The sequence below is a fragment of the Somniosus microcephalus genome, chromosome 19, assembly GCF_052327205.1.
Source record: "Somniosus microcephalus isolate GS21.2 chromosome 19, FLI_Smic_1.0, whole genome shotgun sequence".
NCBI classification, from domain to species: Eukaryota; Metazoa; Chordata; class Chondrichthyes; order Squaliformes; family Somniosidae; genus Somniosus; species Somniosus microcephalus.
Genome location: NC_141005.1, coordinates 11,925,754 through 11,940,790, shown reverse-complemented (window position 1 = coordinate 11,940,790; position 15,037 = coordinate 11,925,754). Strand labels below are relative to the sequence as shown.

General features: G+C 42.2%; 1 protein-coding gene across 4 annotated transcripts in view; it reads left to right on the top strand.

Moving 5' to 3' along the window:
- Positions 1 to 15,037, top strand: part of dgcr8 (DGCR8 microprocessor complex subunit) — a 57,082-nt gene that overhangs the window by 36,304 nt on the left and 5,741 nt on the right. Inside the window, exons 11-13 of one of the 4 annotated variants that reach the window (XR_015081791.1) lie at positions 5,252 to 5,288; positions 7,917 to 8,044; positions 10,211 to 10,320. Coding sequence is in view for 3 of the 4 variants with exons in the window: in XM_086011964.1 (XP_085868090.1) it covers positions 5,252 to 5,358; positions 7,917 to 8,044; positions 10,211 to 10,324 (349 nt within the window). In the remaining variant the exon portion in view is untranslated. Of the gene's footprint in view, positions 1 to 323; positions 427 to 5,251; positions 5,359 to 6,299; positions 6,332 to 7,916; positions 8,045 to 10,210; positions 10,325 to 15,037 lie in introns of those variants that run through there. The other 3 variants (XM_086011964.1, XM_086011967.1, XM_086011966.1) reach the window with 3 other exon arrangements.

Sequence of the window (15,037 nt, the reverse complement as noted above, 5' to 3'; positions counted from 1 at the left end):
CTGCATTTCCCACATCACAACAGTGACTGCACTTCAAAAGTACTTCATTGGCTGTAAAGCACTTTGGGACATCCTGAGGTCATGAAAGTCGCTATATAAATGCAAGTCTTTCTAATTTGGGCAGCTGCTTCACCCCCGTGGGGGGGAAGGGGCGGGGAATTGTTGGAATAGCATTCCTCTACAAATTTTCATTCTTTGAAGTCTTGATGATCACCAATCCCAAATTTCATAAAAGCTGTGTCCACTGGCCAGCCTCTGGTTTCTTTCCCTATTTTCAGAAGCAAAGTCATAGCTGTTGCTGTTATTTTTGTCTTGTGCTCCAGACTTTGCTCATTGCAGCCTGTGAAGCTTTGCTGCCCTCTTCTGGGTTTGGTGGAAGTTTCTATGTAGATGTCACAGATAATCATTCTTGCTGAGACGAGGTATGTAAAACAAGACTAGCTGACCTTCCAAGAAAAAAAGTTCAAACTCTTTGGCGCTCAAGGCAGACCTCAACCTAAATCTTAGTTGGCTCACGTCCAATTTATTTAGGACTTCGGTGGTGTCGTGATAAGATGTGGACTGTGAACTAATAAAGAATCTAGCAAGATTATCTACCAAAGGTATGTCTTTCCATATCCTTTGTATGTAACTTAGTTTCCAAATACATCCTCTGCCACGATTCTCTATCATTTGAGTATTTTGCTGTTTCATTTTTTAATATGTTGAAAAGAACTGCGGCCTGGTCTTTTGGAGAAACTGTCCCGTGTGATTTCCTGTCCTTCCTTTCCCTACTCCACAGACAAGCTATATAAAGTGTAAGAAAGACTCTGCTGAGGGAGGATAATCTCTGCTGTGGGTAGTGTTTGTTAGCCATTTCAGAATATTCATAAGAACATAAGAAATAGGAGCAGGAGTAGGCCATTCGGCCCCTCGAGCTTGCTCCGCCATTCAGTAAGATCATCGCTGAAAATGCTACCTCAACTCCACTTTCCTGCACTACCCCCATATCCCTTGATTCCCTTAATATCCAAAAATCTATGTTGAATATACTCAACGACTGAGCCTCCACAGCCCTCTGGGGTAGAGAATTTCAAAGATTCACCACCCTCTGAGTGAAAAAATTTATCCTGATCTCAGTCCTAAATGACTGACCCTGTATTCTGAGACTGTGGCCCCTAGTTCTAGACTCCCCAGCCAGGTGAAACATCCTCCCTGTATCTACCCTGTCAAGCCCTGTAAGAATTTTGTATGTTTCAAATGAGATCACCTCATTCTTCTAAACGCTAGAGAATACAGGCCTAGTCTACTCAATCTCTCCTCAAGGACAATCCCCCCATCCCAGGAATCAGTCTGGTGAACCTTTGTTGCACTCCCTCCGTGGGAAGTATATTCTTCCTTGGGTAAGAAGACCAGAACTGTACACAATACTCCAGGTGTGGTCTCTCCAGGGCCCTATATAATTGCAGTAAGACGTCTTTACTCTTATACTCAAATCCTCTTGTAATAAAGGCCAACATACCATTTGCTTTCCTAATTGCTTACTGTACCTGCATGTTAACTTTCAGTGATTCGTGTACAAGGACACCCAGGTCCCTCTGAACACCAACATTTCCCAATCTCTCACCAGTTAAAAAACTCTGCTTTTCTATTTTTCCTACCAAAGTGGATAACTTCACATTTCTCCATCTTATATTCCATTTGCCATGCTCTTGCCCACTCACTTACCCTGTCTATATCCCCTTGAAGCCTCTTTGTATCCTCCTCACAACTTCCATTCCCACCTAGCTATGTATCATCAGCAAACTTGGATATATTACATTTGGTCCCCTCATCCAAGTCATTGATCTGGATTGTAAATAGCTGAGACCCAAGCACTGATCCTTGCGGTACCCCACTAGTTACAGCCTGCCAACCCGAAAATGACCCGTTTATTCCTATTTTCTGTCCGTTAACCAATCCTCAATCCATGCTAATATATTACCCCCAATCCCATGAGTCCTAATTTTGTTATAACCTCTTGTGTGGCACCTTATCGAATGCCTTCTGAAAACCCAAATACACCATATCCACTGGTTCCCTCTTATCTATTCTGCTAGTTGCAACCTCAAAAAACTTAACTTATTCGTCAAACACGATTTCCCTTTCATAAATCCGTGTTGATTCTGCCCAATCCAAATATTATTTTCTAAGTGTCCTGTCACCACGTCCTTAATAATAGATTCTAGCATTTTCCCTACTACTGACGTCAGGCTAACTGGCCTGTGGTTCCCCGTTTTCTCTCTCCCTCCTTTCTTAAATAGTGGGGTTACATTTGCTACCTTCCAATCCGCGGTAACCGTTCTAGAATCTATGGAATTTTGGAAGATGACAACCAATGCATCCACTATCTCTATAGCCACCTCTTTCAAAACCCTAGGATGTAGGACATCAGGTCATGGGGATTTATCGGCTTTCAGCCGCATTAATTTCTGCAGTCCTATTTTTTTTACCAATACTAATTTCTTTCAGTTCCTCATTCTCGCTAGACCCTTGGTTCTCCATTATTTCCGGGACGATTTTTGCGTCTTTTTCTGTGAAGACAGACACAAAGTATTTGTTTAATTTCTCTGCCATTTCCTTATTCCCCATTATAATATCTCCTGTCTCAGCCTGTAAGTGACCCACCTTTACTTTTGCTAATCTTTTCCTTTTTACATACCTATAGAAGCTTTTACAGTCTGTTTTTATATCTCTTGCTAGTTTACTCATTCTATTTTCCCTTTTTTCACAAATTTCTTAAAATTTCTCTCACTCAGTTTGGCATAGATTTTTGTACATCCCCACAATTACATTAACGTGATCTATATCTGGATGTGCCATGGATTTTCAAAATTTTGAGCAATTTTAAATTTTGGTCTCAATAAATAAGCTGATGTGTTCACTTCTTAAACTGTATCGAAAGATTGAAGTAGGTATGTATTTCCACCTGTTGATCTCAACGCAGCTCAAATATGTTTTTAGATGCTTTACTTGATTCAGTAATAAGTGAACCGTACTGGCTTGTCTAGCTTGTTATGGTGATTTTTTTGGCCGTTATGGTGATTTTTTTGGCCATTATGATTTGAGGATGTGATGTTACAAGTGTAAAGAAAGAAAATTAAAACTTGCATTTATATAGTGCCCTTCACGACCTCTGGACGTGGCAATGAAGTACTTTTTGAACTGTTGTAATGTAGGAAATGCGGTAAGCCAATTTGTGCACAACAAGCTCCCACATACAACAATGTGATGACCAGATAATCTGTCCCAGTGATGTTGGTTAAGGGATAAATATTGGCCAGGACACCAGGGAGAAATCCCTGCTCTTCTTCAAATAGTACTATGGGATCTTTTACGTGAGAGGGCAGTTGAGGTCTCAGTTTAACGTCTCATCCAAAAGACGGCACCCCAGACAGTGCAGCACTCCCTCAGTATTGTACAGGGAGCAACTAGATTCTCTGTCTCTGGAGTAGGACTTGAACCCATGACCTTCTGACTCGGGCGAGAGTACTACCCACTAAGCCATGGCTGACATTTGGTAATCGGCAGTGCAGTAGCATCGTGGGTTGGAGCGATAGAATGTGGTTTTGTGTGCGTGATGCCTCCATGCCATGTCTCCGATATCAACTGTGGGTAGATGCCAAATAGAGGGCAGGTGATTCCCCATAAGAAAAGAAAAGCGGAGTTACCCCAGGCAGCTCTTGTACACAATTCTCGTTCCTCATTTTAAAGTGCCAATTACAGAAAGTAGGTCCCTTGGCTGAAGAGAATATACAGTAATTAAACCAACAGCTCTCACGATAAGTAGGCAAGTGCTTTTTTAAATCAATTTTTTTTGCATATACTGTATTACTGAGCCCCTTTGCAACATTTAAAAAGGAGATGGTTATGTAAAAAGTAAATCTTGCCTACCCCACTCATCAGGAGAGATCAATTTTTCCTTAGAGGCCTTGCATTTCAAATGCAAACTTGATTATGGTACTCATAGAAAGAAACAAGTTGCTGAATTATTCCTGCAGTTTAACCCCAACTGATCTGCAAAAATTTACCTCTTGTAAGATCATGGCATCATAGAACGATACAGCACCAGAAGGAGGCCTTTTGGCCCGTCGTGCCTGTACCAGTATTGCTTATGCCAAAAGTAAAACTGAACCACGTGCCAAAACTGTCTTGAGACTGCAAGCTGCAGCTACAGAAAGCTCTTAGAATTTTTAGTTTGAGAGAATTTGAGTCTCGAGGGCTGTATGAATGCGTTTTGATCTGGTTCCGGTGTGGAACCATAGATTAGCTCTCCACATGCAGAAAGAAGGAATTATAGCCCCAAAGGTTTAGAAACTTCCCTGGTCATATTGGAGATCTGTAATTATTTCCAAAAGCTGCTGCAGTGATGCCTCTGATGCAATACAGGTGTACAACCCATTCAAGTCAAGAGGGTCGGTGCTGGATAGACCTACTTGGGTAGGATTTCAGCCAGCACTCATTCAGATGCCGCAATAACCTGGCAGTGGACTTGGCGTGTGTTTCTCCCTCTTCCAGTCTTATTTCAAATTGCAGGAAGGAGGTACAAAGGGGAGGTAAAATCCCATCGTGGCAAATTGTGAAATTCAATTCAATACATCAGTGTCTGGCACCAGAAAAATAATCATGAAAGCTGCTAAATTTTCATTTTAAAAAACCTGACTGCTTCATTAAAGTCCTTCGGCGAAGGGAACCTGCCACCCCTAACCCGCGCAACTCCAGTCCCACACTATTAGATTGACTCTCTATACCCTCGGGGAAACTAGGAATGGAGAATAAATACTGCCTTGCCAGCGTCACCCACATCCCAAGAACAAACAAATCTATGGAGCTGCTCTTGAGCACGCCCAGTATAACTGGGAAGCTCCACAAATCACCCTTCAGCATCTCTAAACACTGAATCTGTTGTAACACTGTGTCTCTGTATGCTCTGTCTTAAAGGGACTCTAAATGAGGGGCAGCTAGAAACATGCAGTTATAGTTTGCCGAGTTTGTATTAAAGATGCTATTTCTAACAGTGAAAGCATAATAAACTTAAAAATCTTGTTATTTTGTATTGCTGACTTGAAGCACAGGCTTGATATATTTGAATTGTGTTTGCAGGGGTATTGTTCATTTACATTTCATATTCTAGCCATATTACCAGAGTGTCTGACATCAGTTGCTTCATTGCTGTGAGGTTATTAAAATCTGTTTGTACTGAGCACTACAACACAGACATTTTAATTTTCAGAAACCATGGAATGGGCGACACAAACATCAAGTTTGAGGTAATTCCTGGTAAAAACCAGAAAAGTGAATATGTCATGACCTGTGGCAAGCACACAGTGAGAGGCTGGTGTAAGTATGGAAACGGCCATAGATGCAGTTTTGTGTTATGTCTGGTATTCTGTAATGTTTCCTTCACAAAGTTATTAGAGATTTAAAACTACCAGAAGATGATTTCTGTTTGATTACTTAAAGATGGATTGAATGCTTGTCTATATTGGGTGCCCAAGTCATTGTTGGCTACAGAGGCATTATACTCTTGAAGCCATGCCTCAGCCACCCATTAGAAAACAGTGGGGAGAAGAAGGTGCCCTTCTATTTTTCTTATACAGTACTATCACTGTGGGGATGTAGTTTGAAAATACCAAATTGCGATTCCCACAGTATTATCAGTGCTCATGGATTACTGTATTGGCTCCTTGTTATTTGATTTCATCTTCAAACACCTGACCCAAACAATACCAATAACAGAATTTTGCAACAGATTTTTCATTTATAAGTACCTAGCTGGTTAATGTGCTGTCTGAGTGAAGAGTGCTATTCATTAGCTTTTTTACTTAAGGACTGTCGCAGCATTTGTGGAAAATAATTTTTATTTTAACCAAGAATACTATATATATATAGATATATATATATAGATATATATATAAATTAAGATTTCTGATTTCTACCTATTAGTAGAAATTCAGTGGGACATTTTGTACACCCGCGATTAATTGCTGCCATGACTCTGCATCAAAAACTCAAATTTGAAAATGGCCTCTTGGAAGTGAGCTGTAACGTAATTAAGAGGCTCATGTCTTAAGCTGAGTTGGGCTCCAGGACTTTGTAAACCACACATCAAAATGAATGTTTCCAATTCACTCCGTCATGTTGTGCGGGTATTAATGCTTCTGGTCTCGTTTCTACATTGCCAGCTTTTTTTTAGACTGACTAATTCTTCAATATTCCCTTTTCCCTTCCTCCCCTTCCTAATTTTTAATGCATTTTGAAATGTACTTTTTGTTTTTAAGTACCTACCTGATTAACATGCTGTTGCTGATGAGTGAGTGAATATTACTGTTCATTTGGTCTTTTTTTAAGGGTTCTGTTTATAAATTCTTTAATTTTACCTATCAGTAAAAATTATCAATTAAAAAAATATATATATTAGTCCTAAAACTTTCTCTACTTAAGACAGAACTATAACCATCCCCTTCTACTATCTTGCCTATGGTTAGAAAGTTAATTCCTTGCTTTCACCTTAGCCATTCATTATTGAATCCTGCCTATTGTAACATGCTATCGTGTTCAAATTGTCTGTACACTTGTTGAAAGGTAATTACATATCAGGATACTTGTTTGTAGTATGGGCGGTTTTAAACTGCGGTTGTTTATGTATCATTTCATATTAATAACAATCTTAATGGCCTGTGCAAATGATATAAGTAAATTAATTATCTGTGTAGGTTTGTTTGTATAGGAGCATTCCTCCTGTTTCATGTGTTTGTCCAGTGAATATTTAAGCTAAACAGACCAGTCAGCTCCTACGTTCAGTTCCCAGACTGTGCTGAATTAAATTATATGTCAGAACAAGAACAGTTGGTTTCAGAACCTGGGGGGTTATGGATGGGAAAATCAAGTCAGGGTTCCTACTGCTGGTTGTCGCCCAGTGAGCCGTGCTGGAAGGGGTAGATGTGTGGACTCGGGGTGAGGTTGTGACGCATCTCGCCTTCACCCCCCTCCCCCCAAAGACGTATGGATGGCAACACTCATTGTCAGAGCTCTGGTGTGGAGAATGGCCATCTGAGAGAGGTTACCGATGGGCATCTAATACCAATAAAACTGAACCTTGATGAGGAGTCAACACCTTCAGGGGAAGAGGGGTTAAACCTTGATTTCCAGCTCTTTGAGAAGCTGTAAATGCTCGCCTTTTTAAAAAAAAAAAAAAAAAAATGATTTAAATTGTTGCCAAAATTGCAGTTATATATCAGTTTTCCACAATAAAATGAATTATTGTCTTTTTATTTATAAGATTTTCTAGATTCCCTGTGGAAAATTCTGTCTCTGGGGGAATGGTAGGTATCTTGTAGTGAAGCCTTATTTACACTTTATCATTTTATTATCAATTTTTGGTTGGCGAACCGGAAGAGATAACTCGACTACTGCAAAAACCTAGAAACTGGATTCAACAATCTGAAGCCTTTTGATGTGTTGGCTCTTGATGGTATAGTTTTACGTAGTGTACAGATGATGGTAATGGATTTCAGTTCCTCGTTTTTACGAGCAGAAGGATGATTTATAGCTATGCTAGGATTATTTGAAGGCTGAATTCAACTTTCTACCCAGTGCATCCATTTATCATGTAAATTAAGCTGCCAGTTATAGTTAGTCCTATGTTTTTGTCCAATTGCGTTAATTGCTATCTAAATTCATTACGCTGTTGTATAAAATTTAAACCTCACGGCCAGTGCCGTGATTCACATTTCTTGAATCTGTGTGCATGGTATTGAGGCGTTACCTGAATGTTTACATTTGCGTGTTTACCTATTTGACTTAAATCTGCCTATTTCTGACAGACAATGAGGTCAGGGATAAATTGTCTGCATTTTCCAAATGGTGCAATAAAAAAAAAACTGCAATTTTTTCAGGCAAGAACAAACGAGTTGGCAAACAGCTGGCATCTCAGAAAATCCTACAATTACTACACCCTCATGTGAAGAACTGGGGGTCACTACTACGCATGTACGGCAGGGAAAGCAATAAAATGGTTAAACAGGTAAATTGTGAGGTAATGAGATGAATGTAGTGTTCTGTGGGAATTGGATTAAGGCTGACCACCTGCATTTGACAGAGCTGCTGTTTTTTATGGGAACAAGGTGAGCTTTATAAAGGGCTGTAAGTCTTACACTTAGTTTTGGGAGAGAGAGGTGCGAAATTAAAAAAAAAAAATAATGATTCGAGTGGGAAAATATTTTTTTAATTTAAATGCAGGTCGAATTTTTGTAGTACGTATTGCAGCATGAATCAAGTGAAATTTTCCAAGTACAGGAAACTTTGTGCTATCCGGCACCCATGGGACCGAGCTACTGCCGTTTTTTTAAAAGCTCCGGATAGACCAGCGTCAATGTTATCAGATAGGAGCTTTTCATCGCAGTATCTGACCACAAACACTTGCTCAGCAACAGCTTGTAAACACTCGGCCCGCGGCTTGGAAGCGTCTCTGAAGCTGTTGCTAAGATACAGAGACGCTTTCTAGAGCCTGCCATGTCTGACCACAAACACTTGCTCAGCAACAGCTTGTAAACACTCGGCCCAGTAGCTTGGAAGCGTCTCTGAAGCTGTTGCTAAGCGACAAAGATGCTTTCCAGAGCCTGCCTGTGAAAAGAATGCTAGGAGAGAAAAAAACACCTAACCAAAACGGCTGCTGATTTCTGCCGTTAGATCAAAGTTGCCGGACATTCAACTTCCAGATAGCTCAAAGTTTCCTGTATTCCAAGTGAAAAATGAAACGCTGATTTTTACCAACTCGTTAAATGTTATTCCAGTATAGCCATGAGAACCATCATTCCACATAAACACACTCATGTCATTTTTGTGTCCCTAAGGCACCATTTCAAGGAGGTATTTTTATTCTAGTTACATAAACAATCGCACATTGTGCTAATGTTTTTCAAGCCTCTTTTGAGTATATATCTGAAAGGGTTGCAAGCTAGGCTAAGTAGAACTTTATTTATTTGATGTCAAAAGCACATTCATTACACCCAAACGCTCAGGTTGAAAAAGAATTGGATATTTTAATTGGTTTTCATATCCTCAGCAGTGCTTCACAGTCAATGAATTGCTTTGAAATGTAGTTCAACTATTGTGATGTAGGCAAATGCTGCAGTCAGTTTATGCATACGGTCCTGTAAACAGAATTGAGGTAAATCACCGGTTAATCGGTTTCTGTGGTGTTGGTTGTGGAATAAATAGCGGCCAGGATGCGGAGAGAACTCCCTAAATCCTCGTAGGAAAAGTGCAACAGCTTCTTTTATGTCCGTCGGAAAAGGCAGACAAGGCCTCAGTTTAATATCTCATCTGAAAGAGGGCCCCTTCAATAATACAGTACTGTACCGAAGTCAGTCTAGACTATGTGCTCAAATCCTGCAGTGGGACTTGAACCCACAACAACCTGACTCCAGAGGTAAAAGTGCTACCATTGAGCCAAGCTGTCCATTGGTTAAGTATAAATTGCCATGGCTTTCAGGTAGTTGTTTCTTGCTTTATTATTAGGGGAATGCAGTAGCAAGGAGCAAAAAGTTGTCCTTTGTTTTAAATAAAGTATTTAATGTTTTAGAGTGAAATGGGAAATTTATGGCTGTCTAAATTTTTCCCTTTTTTGTATGGACTATTTATACAAACCGCATTGGTGCAGTCACTAATAATATGCCTCGGTTTCAACTCGGTAAGGAAAAGGAATAATGTTCTCTGTTGAGTTGCTATGGGAATTCAGTGACATTGAGTTTTGAATCGAGACAAAGCAGTGATGGTCATTCTGACTGCGAGGGTCCCAAATTAATTATTTTTTTGGCTGGTTTGTATTCAGTTCCTAGAGGACTTCGTGTTCACAGCACAGATCAGCCCATACCATTGTACAGTTGGCACTTGAAGGCAGTGACAGCCATCTCTAAAGAAATGTCACATTGAGAAGAGTTTGGCGTTTCATATTCTTGGTTTAAGGCACTATGTAATGTACCAGTAATTGCACCCGATGCACTGTGGTCTTGACCTGGGTGTGATTATTGCAGGTGGAACCATTCCTTGGCATTCATATTACAGTACTTGACTTCATGAAAGCAAATGTTTTTATCCCACCTCTGTCATAACATGCCTTTCAGTGTATTTGCCCATAGTTTATACGCTACCTGTTTAAAGTGCATCTGTTTCTGCTATTCTAACACAGGAAATGTCTGATAAAAGTGTGATTGAACTGCAGCAGTTTGCCAAAAAGAACAAACCGAATCTGCATATTTTGAACAAGTTACGAGATGAGATGAAGAAATTGGCACAGGACAGGGTAAATGTTTGTGTTTTTGGCCGTGGGGGGGCACATGAGGCGCTCGTACTTTGAACATTACAAAAAATGAAATTCTGCTAGGAATGTCTCTGGTTTTGTTTTATACAAAGTTTGCCTTGTGTTCAGCAAGGCACTTAGTTATTGTGTTTTCTTGCCAATTTTGTGCGTGCGCCCCCCGCCATGCTTCCTCTCATAGTCATTCGGCCCATCGAGTCCGTGCTGGCTCTCTGTAGAACAATCCAGTCAGTCCCATTCCCCCGCGCTATCCCCGTAGCCCTGCAAGTTTATTTCCCTCAAGTGCCTATCCAGTCTCCCCTTGAAAACATTGAGTGTTTCCACTTCCACCACATCCGTCGGCAGCGAATTCCAGGTCCTCACCACTCGTTGCGTAAAAAGGTTTTTCCTCACATCCCTCCCTGTATCTCTTGCCCAAAACCTTAAATCTGAGTCCCCTAGTCCTTGTACCATCAACTCGTGGGAACAGTCTTTCGCCATCTAGCCTATCCAAACCCGTCATAATCTTGTACACCTCTATCAAATCACCCCTCAACCTCCTTTGCTCATGAAAACAAATCCAGCTTCTCCAACCTGTCCTTGCAGCTAAAATCCCCCATCTCAGGGGCTTTCACATCCTTCCTAAGTGTGGTGACCAGAACTGGACGCAATACTCTAGTTGTGGCCTAACCAGCGCTTTCTAAAGGTTCAGCATAACTTCTCTACTTTTGTACTCAATACAGGTTGAGCCTCCAAAATACGGAATCCGGACACCCTTACCAAAAACCGGAAATATTGCAACCTGGGCCCAGGCATTTCTGGACTCGGAACTTGTTTCTGATGTCCGAAGTCCGGAAATATTGCAACCTGGGCTCGGGCGTTTCCAGACTTCGGACATCAGAAACACTTTCCGAAGTCCGGAAAAACACGAAAACCAGCTCGGCCTCGGTCCCAAGGTTGCCGGATTCAGGACGCTCAACCTGTACCTCTATTTATGAAGCCCAAGATCCCATATGCTTTGCTAACCACTCTCTCAATATGTCCTGCCATCTTCAGGGACCTATGCACATTAACTCCCAGGTCCCTCTGTCCCTGCAGACTCTTTAAAACTGTGCCATTAAGTGTATATTGCCTCTCCCTGTTCCTTCTGCCAAAATGCATCACCTCACACTTCTCTGTATTAAATTCCATCTGCCATTGTCTGCCCATTCTGCTAGCCTTTCTATGTCCTTCTGCAGTCGATTGGTATCATCCTCACTGTTTGCCACACGCCCAAGTTTGGGGTCATCCGCAAATTTTGAAATTCTACTCTGTATTCCAATATCCAGGTCATTATATCAAAAAAAGCAGTGGCCCCAGCACTGACCCTTGGGGAACACCACTGTCTACCATCCTCCAGTCAGAAAAACAGCCATTTACCACAACTCACTGTTTCCTATCCTTAAGCCACTTCCTTATGCAAGCTGCCACTGACCCACCTATTCCAGGAGCCTCAATTTTGATAACCAGCTTTCTATGTGGTACTTTGTTAAATGCATTCCTAAAATCCATGTTGACAACATCTATTGCATTCCCTTCATCAATCCACCCTGTTACTACATCAAAAAATTCTATTAGATTAGTCAAACACGATCTGCCTTTTACAAATCCCTGTTGGCTCTCCTTAATTAACTTTAACCTCTCCTAGTGCCCATTAATTTTTTCCTTGATTATTGTTTCTAAAACTTTACCCACCACTGATGTTAAACTGACCAGCCTGTAGTTACTAGGATTGTCCTTATACCCTCTTTTGAACAATGGTGTCACATTTGCCACTTTCCAATCCTCAGGCACCTCCCCCCCACATCTAGGGAAGATTGGAAAATTATGGCTAGTCCTTCCACTATCTCCTCCCCCAATTCCCTTAGCAACCTGGGATGCAAGCCATCTGGACCAGGCGACTTGTCCACTCTAAGCATACCCAGCCTTTCTAGTACATCCTGTCTATCAATTTTCACCCCTTCCATTGCTTCTACCTTTTCCACTTATACCGATATTTTGTCAGCATCCACCTCCTTAGTAAACACCAATACAAAGTATTCATTGAGTATTTGAGCCTTGCCCTGCGCCTCTAAGCATATACAGTATCACCTTATTTGTCCCTAATAAGCCCCACCCTGCCTTCTACTACCCGTTTACTGTTTACATGCCAGTAGAAGATTTTTGGGTTCCCTTTTATGTTAACCACAATTCTACTCTCATATTCTCTCTTTGCCAATCTTATTTTCATCTTCACATCCCCTCTCAACTTTTTGTATTTGGTCTGGTTCTCCCTTGAAGAATTCACCTGACATGCATCATATACCTTTTTTTGTTTCATCATCTTCTCTGTCTCCCTCATCATCCAAGGAGCCCTTGCTTTGGTTCCCTTACCCTTCCCTCTTATTGGAATGGAACCACAGAAACCCCACAGTGCAGATAGAGGCTATTTCGGCCCATCGAGCCTGCACCGACACATATCCCACCCGATCCCCGTAACCCCTACACCAACACATATCCCACTCTATCCCCCTAACACTAAGGGTCTATTTATCATAGCCAATCAACCTAACCCGCACATCTTTGGACTGTGGGAGGAAACCGGAGCACCCGGAGGAAACCCACGCAAACACGGGGAGAATGTCTGTGTGGAGTTTGCACAGTCACCCGAGGCCAGATTCGAACCCGGGTCCCTGGCGCTGTGAGGCAACAGTGCTAACCACTATGCCACCGTACTTGGAACATCTCCTCCTTAAAAGATCATCCATTGTTCCATTACAGTTTTTCCTGTCAGTTTTTGGTTCCATTTTACCCTGGTTAGATTTTGCATCCCATTGAAGTTAGCCCTATTCCAGTTTAGAAGTTCCACTCTAGATTGTTCCTTGCTCCTCTCCATTGTGAATCTAAATCTTATGATACGATGATCACTCGTACCCAAGTGTTCTCCCACAGACACTTGGTCGACCTGGCCCACCTCATTCCCCAGCACCAGATCCAGCAATACCTCCTTCCTAGTTGGGCCAAGAACATACTGGTCAACGAAATTCTCCTGAACACATTTCAGAAATTCCTCCCCCTCCTTTCCCTTTACCCTGGCATTATCCCAATCGATATTTGGGTAATTAAAGTCCCCCAATATCACCACTCTATAGCTCTTGTATATCTCTGCGATTTCCCTGCAGATTTGCTCCTCTACCTCCCTCTCACTATTTGGAGGCCTATAGAATACCCCCAATAGCATGATCATACCCTTTTTGCTCCTCAACTCTAACCAAATGGATTCTGTCTTTGTCTCCTCCAGAACATCCTCCCTTTCCAACACTACAACGTCTTCCTTAATCAGCACTGCCACCCCACCTCCCTTTTTTCCTTCCCTATCTTTTCTGAACGCCTTATACCCTTGAATATTAAGTGCCCAGTCCTCACTGCTTTTAAGCTACGTTTCTGTTATTGCCACAACATCATATTGCCACACGGCTAATTGTGTTTGTAGCTCACCAACCTTATTCGCCACACTTTGTGCGTGTACGTACATGCATTCTAAACCCATTTTTGAATTTTTCGTAGTCTTAGTCTGCTCCTATCTAATATGGTACTACTTCCGCCTCTAATACTTTCTTCTCTAGTACTATCCAACAAAATCACTCTCTTATGCACCTTATTCCTCCTTTCTACTCCTATATGCTGGTGCCCATCCCCCTGCCAAGCTAGTTTAAACCCTCCCCAACAGCACTAGCAAACCTCCCCACGAGAATATTGGTCCCGGCTCTGTTGAGGTGTAACCCGCCTGGCTTGTACAGGTCCCACCTTCCCCATAAACAGTCCCAATGCCTCAGGAATCTAAAGCCCTCACTCCTGCACCATCTCTCCAGCCATGCATTCATCTGTTCTATCTTCCTATTCCTGCACTCACTAGCCCGTGGCACCGGGAGTAATCGAGAGATTACTATCTTTGAGGTCCTGCTTTTTAATCTCTTTCCTAGCTCCCTAAACTCTGCCTGCAGGACCTCATCCCTCTTTCTGCCTATGTCATTGGTACCGATATGGACAACAACTGGCTGTTCACCCTCCCCCCTCAGAATGTCCTGCAGCCGCTCAGTGACATCCTTGACCCTGGCACCAGGGAGGCAACATACCATCCTGGAGTCACGCTTGCGGCCGCAGAAACACCTGTCTGTTCCCCTAGCTAATGAATCCTCTATCACTATTGCTCTTCCACTCTTCTTCCTCCCCCCTTGTGCAGCTGAGCCACCCGTGGTGCCATAGCCTTGGCTCTGGCTGCTCTCCCCAGAGGAACCATCACCCCCACCAGTTTCCAGAACTGTGAACCAGTTAGCGAGCGAGATGCACTCGGGATTTCTACCCTACCTGCCTGGACCTCCTCTGCCTGGTGGTCACCCATTCCCTCTCTGCCTGCACATTCTGAGGCTGCGGGGTGACCACTTTTAGAAACGTGCTTTCCAAGTATTTCTCAGCCTCGCTGATGTACCGTAGTGACTCCAGCTGCCGCGCAAGCTCCGAAACACTGAACTCGAGTTGCTGTAGTTGGCGACATTTCCTGCACACGTGGTCGTCCAGGCTACGCAAAGCGTCCAGGACTTCCCACATTAATAGACTATGAAGGTAATTTAGCAGAAATAAACTTAAAACTTAACAAAAAACACTCAACAGCTACCCACCAATCAGTTCATAGCCTATTAG